Source organism: Peromyscus eremicus, chromosome 1, assembly GCF_949786415.1.
Source record: "Peromyscus eremicus chromosome 1, PerEre_H2_v1, whole genome shotgun sequence".
Taxonomy (NCBI): domain Eukaryota; kingdom Metazoa; phylum Chordata; class Mammalia; order Rodentia; family Cricetidae; genus Peromyscus; species Peromyscus eremicus.
The window spans coordinates 76078965-76103491 of record NC_081416.1 but is presented as its reverse complement, the minus strand read 5'-3'; the positions used below and the strand labels follow the sequence as shown (position 1 = coordinate 76103491).

The 24527-nt window shown below is 43.6% G+C and overlaps 2 protein-coding genes across 6 annotated transcripts in view; one reads left to right on the top strand and one right to left on the bottom strand.

Moving 5' to 3' along the window:
• The window catches only part of Sgf29 (SAGA complex associated factor 29), a 31347-nt gene extending 30651 nt beyond the window's left edge, over positions 1-696 (top strand). For both annotated transcript variants that reach the window (XM_059266886.1, XM_059266891.1), the window contains 2 exons: positions 71-233; positions 490-696. In XM_059266886.1, coding sequence (XP_059122869.1) covers positions 71-233; positions 490-606 — 280 coding nt within the window. In that variant the 3' untranslated portion in view covers positions 607-696. The remainder of the gene's footprint in view (positions 1-70; positions 234-489) is intronic.
• A 91-nt stretch (positions 697-787) lies between these two features.
• On the bottom strand, positions 788-14109 carry Sult1a2 (sulfotransferase family 1A member 2). Of its 4 annotated transcripts, none has more exons than XM_059266867.1 (10): positions 13662-14109; positions 7193-7401; positions 3534-3685; positions 3117-3242; positions 2945-3042; positions 2133-2259; positions 1949-2043; positions 1290-1470; positions 1054-1161; positions 788-956 (listed from the first exon to the last, which is right to left on the bottom strand). In XM_059266867.1, coding segments are annotated over exons 3-10 (885 nt in total). In that variant the 5' UTR covers positions 3682-3685; positions 7193-7401; positions 13662-14109; the 3' UTR covers positions 788-954. The 4 variants fall into 4 exon arrangements, with proteins under 4 accessions (XP_059122850.1, XP_059122841.1, XP_059122834.1 ...); XM_059266858.1 differs by having other exon boundaries at positions 13667-14109; XM_059266851.1 differs by lacking the exons at positions 7193-7401; positions 13662-14109 and adding an exon at positions 4398-4504.
• Positions 14110-24527: the final 10418 nt, after the last annotated feature.

The window sequence follows — 24527 nt, the reverse complement described above, 5'->3', positions numbered from 1 at the left end:
TGGGGAGCAGTGGGGTCACCAAGCTTGGGGGAGAAGCCTCCATTGGTCACGGCCTATGTTGTTCCCCCAGGAGACACACCCTGAGCCGTCGGCGCATCATCCCACTGCCCCAGTGGAAAGCTAACCCTGAGACAGACCCTGAGGCCTTGTTTCAGAAGGAGCAGCTGGTGCTGGCCCTATATCCCCAGACCACCTGCTTCTACCGTGCCCTGATCCACACACCCCCACAGCGGGTAAGGAGCCACCATAGAAAGCCTTTGATGACACCAGAACCTTAAGGGTTGGTCGGTCCCCTGAATCATTCTTCAGGATTCCTTCTTGCTGTCTTCTTGTCCTTCATCTCCTAAACATAGGCTTTCCTGGTAGATCCCTTGTCTCCAGAGTAGAGAGGGAAGCAGGAGAGGCAGGGAGATCAGCTGGGACTCTGGGCAAGGAGAGGCTGCCCTGGCCTAGAAACGTCTTGACCAGCCCTTCCTGTGTGTCCTACAGCCTCAGGATGACTACTCAGTCCTGTTTGAAGACACCTCCTATGCAGATGGCTACTCCCCTCCTCTCAATGTGGCCCAGAGGTACGTGGTGGCTTGTAAGGAGCCCAAGAAAAAGTGAAGCTGGGGGCAGGCTAGAGTCTGCCACTGCCGACCTCACAGGAGAAGGCAACAAAGGAGTTCCTGTAATCAAATAAATACTCTTCCCTCTGACCGTGTCTCCTGGGCCTCAGTGCTTCAGAACCTCTTGCCCTCCCCCCTCAGACACACGGACTGGTGGCCACAGAAGGGAGAAGACCCAGTCAGCTCCAGGGCCTTTATTCTTTCAGGTAAAACACAGTTTGTCTTCTGTTCTTGCGTGTTTGGGTTCCTCTTCAGTGCTCGGATCCATTGCTTTCCTGACACACGTTGATAAAACCATCTTTGTTCATACACGTCCTCAGTCCTGTTCATTCTCCTAGCTCAGATTTCCTGTAGGAATACAGCAGGATGCGTCATGTTTTAGTCTTGAGGTCATAATGGATTATGTCAGCTTGCCTTTATTCCCAGTATAGCCTCCTCCACTTACAGATGCAATGGAACTTGAGGTTGCAGCCTTTCATCATCTTAGCGTAATGGGCATCAAAGCGCTCATTCTGGGCTACAGTGAAGGTGTTTTTCCAGTCCCCAGTGGTACCTGAGAGGGAGAGAGAAAGAGAGAGACTGTTGAGTCACAGCCACAGGACCCACGTGACTGCAGATTTGTTGGTGCATCCAACGTCCCTTCCCCAAATACTCCAAATGACCATCCAGTCCACTACCTACCTTTCCTCATGAAGGGAGAAACACCATGGTCCATGATTTCAGAGGGGATGGTGGTATAGTTGGCCATGGGGTTCTCCTTCATTTTCTTGAAGGATGTGTGATGAACAATGAGATCCACAGTCTCCTCAGGCAGAGAGCGCCCCAAAAACTCTAGGACCTTCTTGATCTCCCGTTTGGGGTTCTGGAGTGTAGAGAGGAACTCTGGATGCTCACTGGGATAAGTTTGGGGGGATCACCCACAGGAAGCTGGCCACTTCTACCAAGAAACTTTCAGAACTAATGCCTTGACTCTAAGCCTCTTGCCCTGATGCAAAATAGGTAGTTTCCTACCCTGCTGTCTTGGCATGATCTCTGGGTTCATTCTGGGAGAGGACAGGGACAGACTTTGATCACTGGTGCCCAGATTTGGCACCTCTGGAGCAGGGAGAAGCAAGAGCAGCAAGCCACCAGGTCTATCCTGGCACATGACTGACACCTACTCCAAGATAAGGACTGAGCATGCTCTGTGCTGAGATCCTGAGCCAGGAGGTAAGATGGGAGGTGCTGTCTGGGGTGGGGCTGGGATAGGGATAGGGATGGGGCTCAGGGCCAGGACAGGGCCAGGTTCCTGAGGTTCCTGCCTGTGGGACCCAGAAGGAAGTGGTAGCAGGCATCCTCACCTCCTTCATGTCTTCATAGAAGAGATAGAGAACAGGGTGAGTGTGTGTCAGCCCCCACCACTCCTTCACATGCTGGAACCACGACCCATAGGACACTGGGGACAAGACAGCACAGACACAGGCCCTGTTAGCTCCAGCTCTGCCCCTGGGTCCAGCCCCCTCCTTGCTACAGACTCAGATTCACCTTTCCCATCCATGAAGTTCTCCAGGAAGCTCTCCCAGGTGCCTGGATCAGGGTGCACCTTGGCCATGTTGTAGAAATTATAGTAGGAGACAGCCACATCCTTTGGATTTCGAGCGATGTAGATCACCTGCAGGGGCAGATGATACCTAGTTCTGGTTCCTCCTGCTGTCCTGTTACCCTTCACAGGACCCAGTGAGGTGCCATACTTTCTAGCACTGGGGACTCTCAGCACTTCTTTTGGGGATGGCAGAAGAGAACACAGGTCTAGAAGTTGACTTGTTGAGATTTCATAGTATGGGTACCACTGACCTAAGATTACATCTTTGATGCCAAAGTCCTGGCTATTCCATGAACTATATTTTATCTGACTCCTTTATTGTCAACACATACATGTGGTAGGTCAGAGTTCCACCAGCCCCTCCCAATCTCTGTCCTGTGAGCACCTGGACTCTGCTTCTCTAGCTTACACTGAAGAATTCCATTTTCGTTGTTATCCTAACCCTGCCAGAGTGACAGCCAGAGACCGTCCATACAAGATGAAACAGGACTTCAGTAGTCCCACAATTCCCAGCAGAACAGATCAAAGCTCAGATGATCCCAGGAGCCCTTGAATCCTCTCCCCTCAGCCCCCCTTCCCTCCCTGTCTCCCCCTCTTTCCCTTCCTCCCTCCTTTCCTTTCTTTTTCTCTGTCTTCCTGAAACAGGGTCAGTTACAGCTCAGACTGGTCTTGAACTTACGGTGATCCTTCTGCCTCTACTTCCCAAATGCTGGAAGGTACCACCATAACTGGTGTTTCTTGTTTTTGTTTTTACCTTGATTTTCTGATCCAGCAGACTCTGAGGAAGCAAGGACAGGGGCAGATGCGTCTTAAGGAGCCTGGGGGCTGGTGTCTCTTCCAAAGATTCAAGACCTACAGTTGAGCAGAGAACTTTGTTAAGAGGTCCTTCCTCTCTCCACTTGTGTCTAGCACCCTAGTGCTCTTACCTGAGGGAACTCCTGGGCATCTGAACTCAAGGAAGGGCACCCGGGCATAGATGGGGGCCCGGCGACACTTTTCTAGCTTGCCATCCTGGTAGATCATGTCCAGGATCTCACTTATCCAGGTAGTACCTGGAAAGAAGGGAACAAGGGGTGAGGAGGAGCCAGGAGGTGATGGTGCACACTTTTAATCCCAGCAATTGGGAGGCAGAGGCCGGTGGATCTCTGAGCTTGTGGCCAGCCTGGTCTACAGAGCAAGTTCCAGGACAGCCCAGGCTACACACAGAAACCCTATCTCGAAAAACAACAACAACAACAACAACAACAACTAAACAAACAACAAAAAGAAGGTGTGGAGGTCCCAGAGTCTGGACCTGCTTACCAAAGTAAGGTCTACAGGACATTAGGGGAACCACTGCTCACCAGACTTTGGGTATGTGCTGATAAGCAAGTCATCAGGCCAGACTGTCAAGTTCTGCAATGGCCCAATAGCCTCTGCAAAATATTTGATGAGTGGGATGCCCTTCACTGGCACCAGTGGTGGACGGGAGAAATCCTCCATCAACTCCATGTTGCTGCATTGAGAACAGAATATAAGACTCACTTTTCTAACAAGTTCACAATACTGTGCTGAATTCTTGCTTTAAGATTGGGATCCTGGGGCTCTGACAACTCACTGAGGTGGCAGGTAGACCTGGGATCAGAGGCAAGTCTAACTCCAGCAAAGGTCACTACTGTGGCTACATCACTGCTCTCCTGCAGAACTGTCCATGTTCCTGGTGCCCAAGCATAGTCCAGACATTAAAGCACTCTGAGGTAGAATCAATACAGGGTTTGACATTTTGTGGGAAGATTCCAGCATGTTTCAGGAAACTGAGCACTGGCCCTGTGCAGCTGGAAGGTCGGCCCCTGCCGCATGGGTGTCTCTCCTCGCTTCTCCTCCTTGAGCTTGTTACCTTCAGAAATGCCCCCACACCGTCCAGACCTGATACCTTTCTTGCTCTGAGACGAGCATAACCAGTTTGGTTCCTAAGCGTGTTGCAGGCCAGGGAGAGATTTTCTACTAAAAAGGATTCTAAAACCAGCCAAGAAAGGGGGGGGGGGGGGGAGGGGGACCTCAGACAAGCTCTTCTGAGGTGGAGTATGTGTGGGGAAAGAACAGAGAGGCTAGAGGCCCAGGCAGGGGTCAGATAGACTAATCAAGGTGTAGGAAGTAGCTGGCCCTGGAAGAATATTGGAACCTGTAGCTGGGCAGGGCAATGGTGACCACCCCACTCTGCCACTCACCTGATTCTGAGTTTCTGAGCCTCTCCTCCCCGGTGCACAGTGGCGGGGATCCTTGTGTGGGTGTTGCAATGTGGGAAATGCAGAATTGGACTTTGAGCTGGAGATTTTGTAGGTCCCAAGTGGGAGGGAGTGGCATTATTACTAGGACTGACTGTTCTCCAAAAACAAGGGGAGTAGAAGGGGGCGGAGATGGGGCGGAACTCTGTGGTGGTGTACTGTGTATCAAATAAAGCTTGCCTGAGGAGCAGAGGACAGAGCCAGCCACTAGATTAAACACAGAGGCCAAGCAGAGGTTGCACACGCCTTTAATCCTAGCATTTGAGATCTCATGCCTTTCCTACCAGCATTTGGGATCACAGACACCATTAATCCCAGTACTAGAAAGGAAGTGAAATAGCTGGACAGAGAAAGGCATATAAGGCGTGAGGAGACAGGAGCTAGATGCTTTTTCAGCTGAGGACTCGGAGGCTTTCAGTCAGAGGATTTGTGGAGACAGGATCTCACTTTCCATTCAGCTTGAGCATTCGGTAGTGGTGAGAAGTTTCTCTAGTGGTTTCTTTGTCTTCTGATCTTTCAGCATTTACCCAATATCTGGCACCAGGGTTTTTTTTATTATTATAATAGCATTTAGAATTCTTGCAACAGAATTCTATTACTATCCCCCCCCACACACACACACACACCGTGGACTGTGGGTTTAGCCTGTAGAAAACAAGAGTAGATCAATGGACAGTTGACACCATCTAGCAAATGGAGGGGCGTGGCCAAATGGGGACAAAGCTGTTCATGTTCCTGCTGGCTCCCAGCCAGTCCTGAGGACATCTGGGTTTAGATGAGAGCAACCACAGCAGTACCCGGAACTTCTTGGTGAGCCCAGGGAAAATACAGAGCGCTGAGAGGGAGCAAGGTCAGCGAACTGGAGCTGCAGCAAAGTAGATGAGGCTGTTCCGGGGAGAGACCTGGAGTCCAAAGGCCCTGGAAGGTGCCCCTGCCTCATGGCTGCTGGGCTACCTCAGCCAGCGCCACACAGTCCCTAGAAAGGTTTTTACCCTCTGGACGTGCAAGCAACTCCACAAAGACAGGAAAGGCTGCAGCTGGGTGAGTCTCAGGGCCCCAGGAAGGAGAAGAACCCCACCCTCTAGAACTTCGTCTTCTGCATCAAGCTGCACTGGAGCTGCAGAGTCTCTGAGTCACAGGTGTGCATCTGCTGACTTTTACAGAGTTGTATCTCAGGGGAGAGCTGTAGAACGGCAGGTGACAAGACCCTCCAGGAAAGATTTAAGAATTCTGTTTCTCTAGGGGAAAGCTTGTTTGTTTGAGACTGTACAAACTGATGACATGTCTGCTCCCAGGTACGATTGAGGGGAAGGTTTGTATTGTGGATATGAGGAAGGGTACAGGCAGAGGCATGTGGGAGACTCCAGAGAGAAAGAAGACTGAACATGGCCAGCAGAATGGACTTGGCCATGAGGGGTGGGGGGTGCGGGGGTGGGGCAGCAAGAGATGAAGAGCGAAGAGGACACAGAGGAAGACAGAGCATGTGTACAGCGGAAATAGCAGGGTTGTGAGGACAATGAGAAGCTGGGGGAAGGCAAGCTTCTGAGCTGAGTAAGTTTAGGGTAGGGTTGGGATGAGAAGAATTGGCATGCCAGCATGGACTGAATGTGTTAACAGGTACTTAGGATACTGAGGAAGCCTGGAGGCCAGCATTTATTGTAGTAAGCTATTAGACACCACAGATGGCCATTTGTCCTTTCTGCCAATGATAAGGAAATGGCTCCTTTGGGAGAGGGGAACCGCTTTATAGGTTCCTGAGAAATTCTGGGTTTGGAACAGAATTTGGACCTGACAGAGACAAGGTCTCACACTGTAGCCTATGAAGCATGATCCTAATTAGCATGATCCTAATTAGATATCAAAGGTGAAAGGTGAAAGGTCAGAGAAGCACAGCAGCCACTAGAGACTTCTGACCTCTACAAAGTCTCAGACCGAATGGGGGACATCCTGTCACTAGGAATCCTCAGACTGAATGGAGGCGATCCTGTCACCAACTCCCTATTGTGCTGGCATTAAAGGTATGAGCATCCCATGTGCTGAGATCAAAGGCATTAGATCCCAAATGCTAGGATCAAATGCCTGAGATCCCAAGTGCTGGGATCAAAGGTGTGAGCCACCACCGCCCCCCTCTGTTTCTCTTTTAGACTGGATCAATCTTGTGAAGCCCAGGGTGGCCTTGCCTGATCTTCCTGCTTCCTCCTCTCAAGTTCTGGGATTAAAGGTGTGTGCCCCCATGGCCTGGCCTCTATAGTTAACTAGTGGCTGGCTCTGCCCTCTGATCTCCAGGCAAGCTTTTTTTGGCAGAACACAAAATATTCTACAGCAAGCCTGTGCTGACCAGTAATTCACAATGTAATTCAAGGTGGCCTTGGACTTGTGACAATCTTCCTGCTCCAGACTCCCAAGTGCAATGATTACAGCTGTGAATCACCACACCCAGTCTCATTAGGAGAGTTCTGTGCTTGGAATGAAGATGGGTCCTTGCAGGAGCTCTGAAAACACAAGGGAGACCAGTGTCCCAGGAGAGAGACCACCACCCTATGTGTCCTCCTAGCTTCTGGCTTCTCCAGTCTATAGACAAGCTATAGAGCATTTCTCAGTTTTGAAGAAAACTATAAATTCATTTCTCCATGTATTATGTCTTTTTTTTTTCTTATGGGTGGGCATTAGGATCCAATGCCAGGCCTTAGAGGCTTGAGATCCACTAACAGGAATGTATGGAGAGGGGATCCACTCACAGAAGTTGGCTCCTATGGAGAGGGGATCCACTCGCGGAAGTTGGCGTCTATATAGAGAGGATCCATCTCAGAACTCGGCACCTGTGGAAAGGGTCACAAGCAGAGCAGCATCTCTGGAGGGACAGTGTCTAGTTGAAACTCAGAGCTGTAGCAGTCTCAACAGTGTGCTTACAGGTCACTGCCTCTGGAAAGTCTCTTTGCCAGCGCACCTGCAGCCAGTGAACGGGGAGAAAGAGAAGACTGAAGACCCAAAGGGTAGTTTGGGCCAGCAATATTGTTGGTTTTACTTTATTGCAGCACTTTTACTCTGTGAGGAAGGGTCACAAGGCACAACAAAACCCAATATCAGAGCTTCATTAGGAGGGGGGTGGGACAGAAGAGAGTGACCAGGCCTGTGAAAGACATGTGGGGGGTGGGGTGGGTCTGTAACTGGCTTTTTAAGGATTTCCCTGAACATGTGCATATGGGTTTACTGAGCTACACCACGCATGCTCAGATTGAGTGTCCACAGAGCCCACGGATGACATAAGACGTAAGGCCTCTTACTTGGCTACTGAACTGCGCATGTGTGGTCGTGCAGCTGAGGGAGTGACCAGCAATTCTGACAAATATGGCTCAGAGGAAAAAGACACTTGCTGCCAAAGCTTGATGATCTGAGTTCAATCAACCCTTACAGTGAGAGGAGAGAACTGACTTCTACAGGTTGTATTCTGATCCCCACACAGCATGAATGCACATGTGTATACACAGGTACACACAACATATGTGTGTTGTGTATGTATTTTTTTTTAATCTGAAGGTGGTCTCTCCTAGCCCCAGAACAAGATTAAACTTAAGTCCAGCTGTAGCATTTTGTGTGAGAGAACTCCTGTGTGACAAGGCAAAACTGAGACGTCCATCCTGGCGTGTTCTGTCTTGGAAGGGGCATATTGCTTGGGACTGAGATACTTTGGGGGCCTGAAAACAGGAAATGATCACAGTCAATTGTCCCTGGATTTCCCCAGCCTCAGCTCCTGGAGGAGGGTGGCTGTTTAAGATGTGGCTTAGGGGAAGGCTGGACAGATTCCACGAGACGCTTGGCAGTGGTGGCCCCACCCTCCTTAGAGGGTGGGGCAGCTCTGAGACAGAGGTCAGGAATGTCACCCCCCCCCTTTTCACATGCAGTTTTGTAGGAAAGGGGGCTGGGTACTTCTGAGGGCAGAAGCACCAGGACAGAGGCAGCAGGTGGTGTAAACTCCAGGACGGCCTCAGCCGTGCAGGTTTCTAGGTCACTCCATGGAGTCCCTCCTTCCTGCAGGAGTGTTTCATGCTCAGCGAGAGTAGAAAGTGCTAAGATGGGTCCTCTGATAAATGTTTCAGTCACTGGGGAACACACTTGGCTTAGACGTCAGCCACCCTGAAGTATACAAACGGGGGAGTCTGGGATGGGATGAGACTACAGTCTCTCCTAGGACACAAAGAAGGGAGGTCTCTGAGGAGCATTGGCTCTGCTGAGCAGTTGGCCTTTGAATACTCTGGGCTCAGCACCAGTTGAAACAGCATAAAACAGGAAATCTCCAAGGTAACTGCCTGCTCTCCTGTCTAGTGGGCTCCATTCCAAACCCAGGACGTTTTCCTGCATTTTCTTTCCCTCGGCTCTTGTGTTTCCCGTTTTTTCTATACTCCTGATAAGTTTACTTTATTTTTGAGAGGTGTTGTGTAGCATAGTTGAGGATGGTCCTGAGTTCTTTTTTTTGTTTTTGTTTTTGTTTTTTCGAGACAGGGTTTCTCTGTGTAGCTTTGTGCCTTTCCTGGGACTCACTTGGTAGCCCAGGCTGGCCTCGAACTCATAGAGATTCGCCTGGCTCTGCCTTCCGAGTGCTGGGATTAAAGGCGTGCGCCACCACCGCCCGGCCTGGTCCTGAGTTCTTGATCCTCCTACAACTACCAAGTGCTGGGATCGAGGCATGTGATACCACCCCCAGTTTGATCTTGTTTTTTAAAGTATAGGGATTTTTGTTGTTGTTCCTTATGATTCTAATTCTGCTCATGTACTTTTTTTTATTGTGCGTTTATTTTATTGTTTGCTGTCTCCTCTCCTGCTTCCTAACAAGCTTCTCTTGTTTCTTTGTTTAACTAAAGAATCTAATTTCTTTTTTCTGTGCCTCTTTCCTTTACTTCACTCAATTCTTGTTCCAACCTTTACCCAATTATTTTATGGTGTTTTGAGACAATATCTCTATTATGTGTTCCTGGTTGTCCTGGAACTAGATAGGCAGTGCAGGTTGGTCTCAAACTGAGATCTGCCCACCTCCGACTCCTGACTGCTGGGATTAAAGCATATATAACCACGCCCAGTTACACTCTTTTTCGGCAATTTATTTTCTGCAGTTCTTGGTGGTATCATAGTTGACTTCAGTAGATTTAAAGTGCTTTCTCTTTTCCCCAGAGACAGGATTTCTCTGTGCAGCAGCCCTAGATGTCCTGGAACTCTCTCTGTAGACTAGACTGACCTCAAACTCATAGAGATCTGCCTGCTTTTGCCCTCCAGGTGCTGGGATTAAAGTCATGGGCCACACCGCCTGGCTAAAATGCATTTCTATATCTGGTTTGACTTGCTATTGTTGGTTGGTTGGTTGTTCAATGGTTTATGTTTTTTCCCCCCCTTAGGAATACTGGGGTCGCATCTGTCCCAACAGACTCACAGATCATAACAAACATGAAAAACTAGGTAGCATGGTCCCTGAATGGAACATAACACCTTTACTGCCAGATCCAAGATACTGAAACTGATAAAGAACTGGAGGAAGAATTCAGAGTTGAGTAGAGCAATGGCTGAGTGGTTAAGAGCACTTGCTTTTCTTCCAGGTGTTCTGAGTTCAGTTACCAGCACCCATCAAAGCTCCAGGGGTGTGATGTTTTGCTCTCTGTGGTCACCTGCACTCACATGCAGACACACATATCTATACATAATTGTTTTTAATCTTTAAGTGTGTGTGTGTGTGTGTGTGTGTGTGTGTGTGTGTGTGTGTGTGTGAAATTAAAAGTTAAGTTGGGAGTAGTGGCTACATACTGTGTTTAAAAAAGAATTAAGTTTACTTGTAAAATTAATGGCTTCAAAGAGAACACAAGCAAACAAAGTAAGAAAATAATTCAGGATGAACAAAGTTAGCGACGTGGATGCAAAACTCAGCAAGGCGTGTTTTAGATGAAAAACATAAATGTTAGGAGTGAAAAAAATGGACAAATCAAATAAAAACAGTGGAAAGTACCACCAAGTAATAGACCAGTGATAAGAAGGACTTATCAGGGATGGAAGGCAAGGCCAAAGGAATACTATAGTTAGATAACAATAAAGAACAAAAAATATATATGCATAACCACAGCTTACAAGAACTTGGGATACAGTCACGAAACCAAACCTGAAGCTATGCTGTTGCATACTTTTAAGTCCCGAGAGGCTGAGGCAGAAGGATTGTTTGAGTCTGGACTACATAGAGTGATTTTAGGCCAAATAAATCTTAAGGAGAATTGAATACTAGTTGAAATAAATGTACCCTACTGTTCTAAGATGTGATTGGAATCAATGTATCTTACTGGTGGAGGGAATAAAGGACACCATGAGTATGGTCTTCACAAAATGAAAACCTAGTCACTGAAATTTTAGTAGAAAATTTCCCAAATATAAGAAAAGAAGTAGCCAGGTGGTGGTGGCACACGCCTTTAATCCCAGCACTCAGGAGGCAAAGCCAGGCGGATCTCTGTGAGTTCGAGGCCAGCCTGGGCTACCAAGTGAGTTCCAGGTAAGGCGCAAAGCTACACAGAGAAACCCTGTCTCGAAAAACCAAAAAAAAAAAAAAAAAAAAAGAAAAAAGAAAAGAAGTGGATAGCCAAGCACAAGAGGTATTTAAAACTCCAATAGAGGAGAACCTCTTCATGACACATAGTAGTCAAGATACCCAAACTAGGAAACAAGCACTATTAAAAGATACAAAAGAAAAATGCCAACTCACAAAGGCAAATACATCAGAATAACATCATACTTATCATTCAAGACTATGAAAGCCAGGAAAACATGGAATGGCAAATTTCAAGTCATGAAAATAACTGCCAACCAAAGTTGCTGTGTCCAGCAAAGTTGTCTTTATATTTAGTGGAGAAATAGACATTTTAAGTGTTGTACAAATTAAAGCAATTACTATTAAGTCAGCAATGCAGAAGATACTTAAAAGGAATCCTAAACCCAGAGGAGATAGTGTCCATCGTAAGAGCACAGGAAAATGAGAGCATACATGAAAAGAACTGGCCGAGTTTACTTTCTGCTCCTGGAATAAACGCCATGACCAAAAGCAACTTGGGAAGGAAGGTGTTTATTTGGCTTACACTTTCGAGTCTTAACCTATCACTAAGGGAATTTGGGGAAGGAAGTCAAGCAGCAGCAGAGACAAATGTTGAAGGAGTTCTGCTTACTGGCTTGCTCACTCTGACTCATGCTTAGCTTTCCTATGTGTGTGTGAGTATTTGGCCTGTGTGGGTTTTGGGAATCAACAGCTTCTGTTGCCCCAATCCTAAATGGTCTTATAATAAAACCTGGAGCCAGATATCAGAATGGAGGAAGCTGAAAGATCAGAGAAGCAGAGCAAGCCACAGCCTCTTACCAAGTCCTCAGCCTGACAGAGCCTCTGCAAGAGCTGGAATTCCTGTCTCCTCCCACCTTATATTCCTTTCTCTGCCCAGACATCTCACTTCCTGTCTCAACCTTCCTAGTGCTGGGATTAAAGGTATGTGATCCCAAGTGCTGGAATTAAAGGTGTGTGCCACCACTGCCTGGCCTCTGTGGCTAACTCTATGGCTCACTTTGTCCTCTGATCTTTAGGCAAGCTTTTTTTTGTTTGTTTGTTTTTGTTTTTAGAGACAGAGTTTCTCTGTAGTTTTGGTACCTGTCCTGGATCTCTCTCTGAAGACCAGGCTGGCCTTGAACTCACAGAGATCCACCAGGCTCTGTCTCCCAAGTGCTGGGATTAAAGGCATGTGCCACCCCTGCCCAGCTAATTTTTTAGATTACAAATATATCACCACATTTTCCCTTTTTTGTCTACAATAATAAAAGAGGGTTATAACTAATATAAGAAAAACTATATACAATAAGTATATACAATATATACATTCAAGAATTACATAACAATGTCCAGTCCATAAACATTTGACAAATTCAGAAAAAATACTCCATTGTTTATCATATTTTGGTGAGTTCAAAGTGTTGTACCTAATTCACTTTGTATCCTAACTTGTATTACCAAGCGAAAACTATCTTTTGATGTCTTTCAAACTTATATACTTTACACTTCTTTAGTGAGTTTCTTTTCTGAATTTGTTAACAAGGAAAACTATACCTATCTAGTCTTCAACTTCCTCATAGACCCAAGAATGAAATAATATTACTTAAGTAAACAGAAAGTACAGGCAAGCACCTTCCAAAAATGTGAGAAATGACAGAAATAATTGGCTGCCTGGACAGTCATCCAAGGTTCCTCTGCAATGTTGGGACATCCATCTTCAGCCTACAGGCTTAGCATATCTGACAGACCTTTCTGTGAAGCAGGGTTTTCTGAAGGGCTTTCCTACTTTGTTGTGGCAAAGTTCATCAGTCCTTTCTTTTGTGTCCTGCTTGTCCCATTTGGACAGCATACTGTCAGCAGTCAAGGCAAGGGCATTTTCTTGCCCAATAGCTAACTTACCACAGAATGTAAACTCCATATGGAGTTTTCTTCAATACCAATCATCTTCCCTGAAGTAGATTGGTGCTACCAGGAGCAGACAGGTCTCATTGTCATTAGAAAAAAAAAATCTATGTTATTAAAACATCTTAAATGCCATATTCCATAGATCTCTGAAATGTTTGAAGACCACTTGTCTATCTAAAATATATCTCTGACTTTGAAAATATACCTATCCTGACTACAAGTTTGATTGTAATAGGTGAGTAACTACTAACCTGAATTTCTTTACATCCTAAGTAGTTGGTAATAATAACTTTAAAGGACTAGAAAATTATATTACATTGTTAAATGAGCTGTATAGGTACAATGCCTTGAACAAGATTAAAAATGTATGTAGGGTACATTCTAACAAAATTAATCTCAACTTTGTATTAATGTACAAAGATCTATATAAATGTAAAATATTTAAAACAAGTAATTGCTTTTTAAAAGTAGATTCAATAATCTATCTTTTTATATTATCATATCCATATTCTCCCTTTTTCTTTTCAGAGTAGATTCAATAATCTATCCTTTTATCCTATTGTTTCTATATTTTTTTTCAGAGTAGATCCAATAATCTACCTTTTATAGCTATATCTACTTTTTTTTCAAACAAGAACCCTGAATCTAATCTCCTTTGTTTAGCTTTTTTCCTGACCATTACCAATAACAACCACCCTAATTAATGACAAATATCCATAACACATTGAACAACCAAATTTACCCACCACACCTCTTGGGAATGTGGGCATCATGTTCTTAAATTTCCTTCCTGCTGTCTTGGGGCGAAGGCATCTTTAGGGGATCCTGAAAAGAAAAATTTTGGGTTAATCGTCAAATCACAGGAGAGGTAGCTATGTCATTTGTTGTCCGGTCTCTGCGTAATGGGAAAGTTCAGGGCTCGTCTCAAGTCCTGGCTATAGCAGTCTGTGAGGCTGGATCATCTCAGCTAGCCATCTCAAAATTGTCCTGAACAGTTTGTAGTCCAAAGCTTAGTGGCGTTATCATCATCCTGATCAAATCATCATTGTAGGGTCCCGTCATCCTTTTGGAGACTTCAAAGGTTGCTGTTAGTCATGGTCATGGTTCACTGCAGAAAACTGATAAGAGACTCAAACTCGAAATCATGTACAGGAAGCTAGATGAAGCCTTTTTTCTGGAATTAGTTAGTACTCTATATGACCATTGATATCATGACAGAAGTTTAAAATTATATATATGTATATATATATATATATGTATATATATATATCTTCTAAATTTTGATATAAAATTCATACCTTAAAAAGTTTTAAAGAGTAAAAACCAAAGGATTATGAGATTAGTAGCAATAGAATAGTCCCTTAATTTTGGTTTTTCTTCTGTCCCATATCAGGTAGCTCTTCTGACGTGATATACAGAGATTTTTCATTTTTCTTTAACAAGCATGCTTGGGTTTAGAGAAGGAGAGAGCCACACTCCAACTTCAAAGCCAGCTTTAATTTTTTTTTTTTTTTGGTTTTTTGAGACAGGCACCAAAGCTATACAGAGAAACCCTATCTTGGAGCTTGCTCTGTAGACCAGGCTGGCCTTGAACTCACAGATCTGCCTGGCTCTGCCTCCTGAGTGCTGGGATTAAAGGTGTGCGCCACCGCTGCCCAGCCAGCTTTCATTTTTAATTGAACTAAGACTACAAAAAGACCATTTGTATTATGTATCTGTAGAGAACAGCAGAAACAAACATTTAGAAAGATTTATGAAATTTTATCCTGTTAGCTATGTGATATACCAATAGGCCAATTTACTCTTTTCCTTGGGACATTTTTTTCTGGATGATTTATCCTTTTTCTTCAGATGTCTCATTTGTTCAGTGTTCTTCAGATTCCTTAGCCGTAATTCTCCTGAAAGACAAAAACAAAGCCCTTCCCGAACCCTAACTTTGGGGAGGTTCCCTTTTGGCAAGTTATATCAGATCAAATGAAAAATATTTGTTAGCAGTATAATTTAGTTTAAATTGAATGGTCATGCTGGTTGATGAACTATCACCTCTTCTAATTGAGAGATCTCTCTTGTTCTAGTTTCTCTTGAAATTTTTGTTCTCTCTTCTATAGCTATTCTATCATCCAGAGCAGTATAGTTTTTTTACAATAGACACTAGGTTCTTTAATTGCTCTGGGAAGGAGTTTCTTACATGATGACAGGAAAGGACTGAACCAAATTTGACATGGGGCCTACAAGAGGCCCCTCAGGATGTTTCCCGACAGCAAAGACAAGGGATTACCTTGTCTGTCCATTGCTGATCTCCATTCATTAGTCCAATGTCTGCCTTTGCCACACCTTCTGCATAATCCAGAAGGAAGGGGCATTCTGTTGGAATTATTCCTTGAAAAAAATGTAAGGAATGCTCTGTTTACAGTCCCTTTTAAGTGGACGTTGTTTACCACATTTGAAACATTTGACATTACTGTTTTTCTTCAAATCTCTGGAAATCACCTCTCCTACCCAAGCTCATAATGGTCATGGGATTCAATATTGATTATATCTATTCCTCCAAGGGTGCTGATCTTGCCTTTAATGACCTAATTACCCTTTTGCATTGTGCATTAGCATTTTCAAAAGCCAGAAATTCAATTATTATTTGTCTAGCTTCTGAATTTGGCATCATTCTATTTACTACTAAAGTCAATCTTTGTAAGAAATCAGTGAAGGTTTCTTTGGGACCCTGTATAACTTTTGTAAACAATTCCATTTTCTTTCCTACCTCTTCAATTTTGTCCCAAGCATTCAATGCTACAGTGCAGCATAAAGCCAGGGTGTGGTCATCATATAAAGATTGTCTTTGTATATCAGCATAATTGTCCTCTTCAAGATGTTGATCTTGGGAGAGTTTAATATCTCTAGCCTTACGTCATTGTTCAATGGTCTTAGCCTCATCCTTCTAATAGGTCCTCCATTTGTAATTGGGGACCATCCTCTAAGACAGCTATAACCAAATCTTTCCAGTCTTGAGGAATAATTCTATTACAAGTTGACCATGAGTTTAACATCTACTTCACAAATGATGAGTGCATGCCATATGAGTCTATTGCTTCTTTGAATTTCCTCAAATCTAACATTTGCATAGGAGTCCATTCAGCTCTTACACAGTCTTGGGGATATCTATCATTTGGCAGTTCCTGTAAGGTTACTGGATAAGTGAAGGTTGGCTGTTTGAAAGCCTTAGGTTGTTTCTCTGTAACCTTATAATGCAATGCTGAAATAGGTTCTCCTTTAAATTTTTCTGTCTGAGTCTGAATATCTTTATGATCTATTTTAATAAGTTTCTCTAAGACTTGTATCTTGGCACTCATATCAACCAACTTGGCATTCATATAAACCAACTTTTTTAGGGATAAAACAAGAATGATCAAACTGATAATGTTTATTATTGACATTACGTCAATCCCATCTAAGTTAATTATCCTTTCATTTAATTGTTCCATTTTCAGGCCATCTAGTGTACTATCAAACAGAGACCAAACTCCTTCCATTGTAATATTGTTTCCTGTTTTTTTTTTTTTAATGTGGGGGAAAAAACTCTTTTAACTAATTTCTCCCTTGAAGAAATCCCAATTGATTCACCAAATCTGCTGACAATGGCAATTCAGATGATGATGTGGCAGCAGCCTGAGGAGGGAGCCCAGAGAAAGCCATGACCCACTGGGAGAATGGAGAAGCCAAAGAGCCAACAGTCTGCCCAGGGGAACATGCAAAAGCAGCTAATCCGGGCGTGTTTGGAGCCTGATCCTGGACCTGTGCCTGTGCCTGGGTCTGGGCTTGTGCCTGTGCCTGTGGAGTCAGCTGTCTGCACAGAGGAATGTGCAAAACTGGCTAACTCCTGTGGTTTGTGGAGCCCAAAAACCTATGGAGTTTGCTGCAGAGGGGGCGGCAACAGAAACTTAGCTGGTGGGGTAAGGACTCTAGCCCAGATTGGGTGGAGACTCCGGCCATGTGCAGCTCTGGCCTGACCTGGTGGCTGCAAAGCTACAGGCAAAAGGCTTTTTCATGAATTTATGTCCCATGTTGGGTGCCATATGATGCACGAATCCTAAGTGTTAGTATAATAAAATCCCAGAGCCAGATATCAGGGTGAAAGCTGAAAGATCAGAAAAACAGAGCAAGGCACAGCTACCACCTTTAACCTCACCCTACAGAGCCTCTGCAAGAGCATGAATTCCTATCTCTTCCTGCCTTATATTCCTTTCTCTGTAGCCAGAAGTTTCTCCAGTCCCACCCAGCCCCACAATCCCATGTTTCTCTGATATAGCCTGGCTCCATGGTCCTGCAGCCACTTATAAAATAATCACTCAGAGGCTTAATATTAATTGCAAATTATATGGCCTTTGGGTCAGGCTTCTTGCTAGCTAGCTCTTATAACTTAACCCATTTCTATTAATCTATATGTTGCCACACGGGCATGGCATTACCTGTCTACTGGCACCATGTTACTCTTTCCATAGTGGGCTGGAATTTCCCCTGACTCCATGTACCTCCTTACCTTATTCTGCCTTGTCATAGGCCAATGCAGCCTTATTTATCAGCCAATCAGAGCAACATATATTCACAGCACACAGATATCCCACAGCACTTCCCTATTTCTGTCCAATCAAAAAGGAAGGTTTTAACTTTAACATAGTAAAATTACATATAATAAAACAATTGTCAAGCAAGAATGACAGTTACAATATCTAGTCTATTTGTATTTGGCAAATTTAAAGAAAATATTCTATCTTCTATATTTGTGAGTCTAAAGTTGCATATCTAATTTATCTTTTATTATAACCAATGAAAATTATATCTATCTAGTCTTCAACTACATCAAAGAACCCAGAAGGATATGATATTACCTGAATAAACAGGAAGTGCATTGCAAGCAACTTCATAATTCTAGAAATGACAGAGAGAGCTGGCTACCTGGACAGTCATCCAAAGTTCCTCTGCAACATTGGGGCATCCATCTTCAATCTATAGGCCTAGAGTCTCTCAGTCACTTTTCCCTATGTCTCATGGAATGTCTGGCAGTCTATGAAGCAGGAATCTGAAGGACTATTTTGCCTTGCTTTGGCAAAATTCAGTGGTTATTTTCCTATGGGTCCTGGATGTCCAGTTTATACCATACCAAGCATTCCAGGCAAGAGCAGTTTCTTGCTCAAATGGCTATTTTTGCCACAGAGAAAGCAAACTCAATATGGAGTTTCTTTGATGCCCATTGTCCTCTTTCAAGTAATTTTTGCTGCCAGGAGCAGAAGTGTCTCTGTCCAGAAAAGTCTAAGTTTTTAAAACATTTTAAATGCCATATTCTGTAGGTCTTTGAAGTGTTTGAAGATTATCTACCTATTGAAATATATCTATGTATACCTAGAAAACTTAATTAACATGATTATAAGTTTGATTATCATAAATGACTGATTATTAATCTGTATTTCTTAATTATATATTACAGTTTTAAATGAGTTGCATAAGCATAATACCTTAAACAAGAGTAGAAATATATACAGTATAACAAATTTAACTTTAAATTTTTATCAATAAACTAAAATCTGGGCAGTGGTGGCACACGCCTTTTTTTTTTTTTTTTTTTTGGTTGTTCGAGACAGGGTTTCTCTGTGTAGCTTTGCGCCTTTCCTGGAACTCACTTGGTAGCCCAGGCTGGCCTCTAACTCACAGAGATCCACCTGGCTCTGCCTCCCGAGTGCTGGGATTAAAGGCGTGCGCCACCACCGCCCGGCTGGCACACGCCTTTAATCCCAGCATTCGGGAGGCAGAGGCAGGCAGATCTTTGTGAGTTCAAGGCCAGCCTGGTCTACAGAGCGAGATCCAGGAAAGGCACAAAGCTACACAGAGAAACCCTGTTCCGAAAAACCAAAAAATAAAAAAATAAAAAAATAAAAAATTAAACTAAAATCCATAGCAATGTAAACCATTTCAAACAAGTTGTTGCTCTTTAAAAGTAGATTCAATAATCTACCCTTTTATCCTATCATATCTATATTATCCCCTTTTCTTTAGAAAGTGATTGTTGGGCTGGAGAGATGGCTCAGAGGGTAAGAGCACTGACTGTTCTTCCAGAGGTCCTGAGTTCAATTCCCAGCACCCACATGGTAGCTCACTACCATCTGTAATGAGATCTGGCACCCTCTCCTGTATACATAATAAATAAATAAGTCTTTAAAAGAGACAGCACTAGAAAGTGATTGCATATATAATCAACCCCCTTTAAGTAAAAATAAACATTTATAAACAATATTTTGGGAATTTGGGCATAACTTCGCATACTACTTCCTACTGGTTGGGGGCCCTGGCAATCTTATGGGGATCCTGAGAAAATTAAGAATTATAGTTAAATCTAGGCTGTAGTAGTCTGTGAGGCTGGATCATCTCAGTCAGTTGCTTTGAAGCTGTTTTGGATGTTGGATCATCTGGGTCATGGTGTCATCAGAGAACTTCCAGGGGGAGTCTTGGTTGATCAAACCATACTAGCCTTGAAGCAATCCACAGGTTCTCATCTTCTGTGGAAACAAAAGCAGAACCTCTTTTTTAAAGCAACATATCCTTAGATATAAATTTCAAAGTCAAGATACCTTTAAAATATACATATTGGTTTAACTTGGTAGCCTTTATAGTCAAATATCTCTCTGCACTTAAAAATCCCAAAGACAACATAAAAATATGCAAGATCCAGAATCTTTGTGTAATTTTCATCTTTGCTTGGCTTAACTTTTATATTTTACTGTCTCTTTAAGGACTTTATTTTTTAAAACTATCTCTTTATATAACTCTATAAAGTTTTCCTCTCATTTCCAAGCTTTCATATATTTTTACACACACTGTAAACTGTTAGGGTTTTATTCCATCTGAATTTGCCTTATTATGAATTTTTAATCATTTTTTGACCATTGATTTAAACTGCAGTGTGGCTTAGGACCAAAGTGGCAGCCCTGGCTGCTGGCAATCTTACCAAAAGCAATCTACAGATTCAATGCAATCCCCATCAAAACCCCAACACAATTCTTCATAGACTTGGAAAGAACAATACTCATCTTCATATGGAAAAACAAACCCAGGATAGGTAAAAGAATCCTGTACAATAAAGCAACCTATGGAGGCATCATGATCCCTGACTTTGAGCTCTACTATAGAGCTACAATAATAAAAACAGCTTGGTACTGGCATAAAAACCGACATATGGACCAATGGAATCGAACTGAAGACCCTGACATTAAAGCTCACATGTATGAACACCTGATTTTTGACAAAGAAGCCAAAACTGTATAATGGAAAAAAGAAAGCATCTTCAACAAATGGTGCTGGCATTACTGGAAGTCAACATGTAGAAGATTGCAAATAGATCCATATCTGTCACCATGCACAAAACTCAAGTCCAAGTGGATCAAAGACCTCAACATTAATCCAGTTACACTGAACCTGATAGAAGAGAAAGTAGGAAGTAGTCTTGAATGATTGGCACCAGAGATCACTTCCTAAGTGTAACACCAGTAGCACAGACACTGAGAGCAACAATTAATAAATGGGACCTCTTGAAACTGAGAAACTTTTGTAGGGCAAAGGACATAATCAATAAGACAAAACAATAGCCTACAGAATGGGAAAAGATCTTCACCAACCCCACATCTGACAGAGGGCTGATCTCCAGAATATATAAAGAACTCAAGAAACTAGACTTCAAAATACCTAACAATCCAATTAAAAAATGGGCTACAGAGCTAAACAGAGAATTCTCAACAGAAGAATCTCAAGTGGCTGAAAGGCATTTAAGGAATTGCTCAACATCTTTAGTCATTAGGGAAATGCAAAATAAAATGACTCTGAGATACCATCTTAAACCTGTCAGAATGGCTAAGATCAAAAACACTGATGACAATTTATGTTGGAGAGGATGTGGAGCAAAGGGAACACTCCTCCCCTGTTGGTGGAAATGCAAATTTGTACAGGCACTTTGGAAATCAGTATGTCAGTTTCTCAGAAATTTAGGAATCAATCTTCCTCAAGAACCAGATATACCACTCTTGGGCATATACCCAAGGAATGCTCAATCATACCACAAGGACATATGCTCAATTATGTTTATAGCAGCATTATTTGCAATAGCCAGAACCTGGAAACAACCCAGATGCCCCTCAACTGATGAATGGATAAAGAAAACGTGGTACATATGCACAATGGAGTACTACTCAGCAGAGAAAAACAATGACATCATGAAATTTGCAGGCAAATGGATGGACTAGAAAATATCATCCTAAGTGAGGTAACCCAGACTCAGAAGGACAAACATGGTATGTACTCACTCATAAGTGGATACTAGATGTAAAGCAAAGGATAACCAGACTGCAACCCCCAGCTCCAGAGAGGCTAGCTAGTAAGGAGGACCCTAGGAAGGATGCATGGATTGCCCAGAGAAGGAGAAATAGATGAGATCTATATGAGCAAACTGAGGGTGAGGGGGGCAATGGAGGGCAGGGGATGGGGGATGAGAACATAGGGGAACAGGAGGTTTGAGCTGGAACAGGGACAGTGTGGGAGATCAAGAAAAGAGATGCCATGGTAAATGAAGACATCATGGGAATAGGGAGAAACAGAGTGGTAGGGAAGTTACCAGGAATCCACATGGATGACCCCACCATAGACTACTGGCAGTAGTCAAGAGAGTGCCTGAACTGGCCTACTCTGGTGATCAGGTATTTGAATACCCTAACTGTCATTATAGAGCCTTCATCCAGTGACTGATGGAAGTAGATGCAGAGCTCCATGGCCGGGAGCTAGGCTGAGCTCCAGGAGTCTAATCAATGAGAGAGAGGGGGGATTCTGTGAGCAAGGGACATTGAGACCATGATGGGAAAAAGTACAGAGATGACTAGCCAAACTAGTGGAAATGCATGAACTGTGGACCAATAGCTGAGGAGCTCCCATGGTACTACTAGGCCTCTGGATAGGCAAAACAGTTGTTTAGTTTGAAGTGTTTAGAAGGCCCCCAGGCAGTGGGATCGGGACCCATCCCTAGTGTATGAGCTGGCTTTTTGGAGCCTAGTGCCTATGGTGAGACACTTTACACAGCCTTGGTGCAGGGAGGAGGGGCTTGGACCTGCCTCAACTGAATGTATCAGTCTCTGCTGACTCCCCAGGGGAGACCTCGTCTTGGAGGAGGTGGGAATGGGGGGGGTGAGGTTGGTGGGGGGAAACACTGAGGAGCAGGAGGAGGGAGAACAGGGGAATCTGTGGTTGGTATGTAAAATGAATAGAAAATATCTTAATAATAAAATAAATAAAAGAAATCTCAAAACTTCTACCACAGCAAGAGAAAGACAGCCACAAAAAAGACTTTATTTTTTAAAACTGTTACTTTATATAACTGTCTGTATTCCTTTTCCTCTCACTCCCAAGCTTTCATACATTTTACACACACTGTAAACTGAATCTGCTTTATTGTGAATCTGTAATCACTTTTTGACCATTGATTTAAACTGCAGTGTGGCTTAGGACCAAAGTGGCAGCCCTGGCTGCTGGCTCCACCCACCTCAGCTTCCCAACATGGCGGAGATGTTTACCTCCATGCTCACCACCGAGTCTGGGAAGCAGTGGGTCTATGCATCCATCCATCAGCATGTAGCCCAAAACTTTTTTTTTTTTTTTTGTCTGTACTAGCAAAAGCTAAATCCACCATGTAGTGTGCTGCACTGCTTGGAGACACCTCTGTGTACTGCAGCAGGAACCTGTCACGCTGTAGGTCAAACCCACATGCCACAAACCCACTATACTGTAGCTTAAGGCCACACACCACGGCTTCCCTGATTCATGGCTTGCCTGAGAGACACAACTAGGATGCTGTGTTTAGCCCTGTTTTAGAATGCTTTTTTTAAAGCTTTCTCAGGTTTTGGGTGGAAATTCTTGCTACCACATTGAGTGCCAAAATGTAGCCAGAAGTTTCTCTAGTCCCACCCCATGGTCTCATGTTTCTCTGCTCCTACCCAGCCCCAAGGTCCTGCAGTCACTTATAAAATAATTGTCAGAGTCTTAATATTAATTACAAATTATATAACCTATGGGTCAGGCTCCTTGCTAGCTAGCTCTTATAACTTAACTCATTTCTATTAATCTATATGTTGCCACATGGGCATGGCGTTACTGGTCTGCTGGCACCTTGTTGCTCTTCCACGGCAGGCTGGCATTTTCCCTGACTCCATGTACCACCTAACCTTATCCTGCCCTGCCATAGGCCAATGCAGCTTTATTTATCAACCAATCAGAGCAACACATATTCACAGCATACAGAAAGACATCCCACAACACTTTTTGTTTCATCTTACAATTTGGTGTTACCTTGTCATCGCTAACTAATGGTCTCTGAGGGAGTTGAAGACTAGATATAGTTTTCCTTGTTAACAAATTCAGAAAAGAAACTCACTAAAGAGGCATAAAGTGTATAAGTTTGAAAGACATCAAAAGGTAGTTTTTGGTTGGTAATACAAGTTAGGCTAGAAAGTGAATTAGGTACAAAACTTTAAACTCACCAAGATAAGATAGATAATTAATGGGGGGCGGGAGGGGGGAGAACAAGGGAATCTGTGGCTGATATGTAGAACTGAATTGTATTGTAAAATAAAAAAAAGATAGATAATTAGTATTTTCTCTAATTTTGTCAAATGCAAATGGGTTGGATATTGTTACTATAATTCTTACTTAATAACTTTTTGCTTTACTATATTAAGGTTAAACCTTCCTTGTTAATTCAACAAAAAAGGGGAAGTGATGTGGGATAACGCTCTTGTATACTGATTTGTCACTTGAATTGGTTTAATAAAACGATGATTGGCCAGGCAGGAAATACAGGTGGGGCAAGCAGACTAGGAGAATTCTGGGAAGAGGAAGGGCAGAGTCAGGAGTCACCAGCCAATCACAGAGGAAGCAGGATGAGAATGCCTAACTGAGAAAAGGTACCAAGCCATGTGGCTAAACATAGATAAGAATTATGGGCTAATTTAAGTGTAAGAGCTAACCAGTAATAAGCCTGAGCTAATGTCTGAGCAGTTAAAATTAATATAAGAGTGGTAATTTGGGAAGTGGCTGCTGGGTATTTGGAGTTCTTGGTGGGACAGAAACTTCCACCTACATTTCTCTACCCAGCCATATTACTTACTGTCTCAACCGTCTTAGTGCTGGGATTAAAGGTGTGTGCCACCACTGCCTGGCTCTGTTCCTAACTCTGTGGCTGGCTCTCTCCTCTGATCTTCAGGCAAGCTTTATTTCCTAGATTACAAACATATCAGGACAAGCTTCTCTAAAATAGCAGTCAGTGCTCTGAAACTAGAGTCAGGCAGGGGAACATGTGTTTAATCCCAGCACTCAGGAGGAAGAGGCAGGTAGGGTGACATAGTGAGACTCTTGTCGTCTTTGGGGGGAGGGAGGAGACAAGGTCTGGTAGTGTTGAAACTCAGTATGTAGGCCAGGCTGCCCCCAAACTCAGAGATCTGCCTTCCTCTGCCCCCTAAATGCTGTTATTAAAGCTGTGTGCCACTACACCTGACTGAGGCTGTGTCTTTTAAAAGAAATTAAATTTATTT

Bases quoted from the DNA above. Each gene is read 5' to 3' on its own strand.
- Sult1a2 (XM_059266867.1), bottom strand. From the start codon at position 3,681: ATGGAGTTGATGGAGGATTTCTCCCGTCCACCACTGGTGCCAGTGAAG. The intron at 3,243-3,533 runs GTGAGCAGTGGT...CCTTCTTTCCAG, and splicing joins CAGCACATACCCAAAGTCTG to GTACTACCTGGATAAGTGAG. The intron at 1,162-1,289 runs GTAGGTAGTGGA...TCTCCCTCTCAG, and splicing joins TTCTCCCTTCATGAGGAAAG to GTACCACTGGGGACTGGAAA.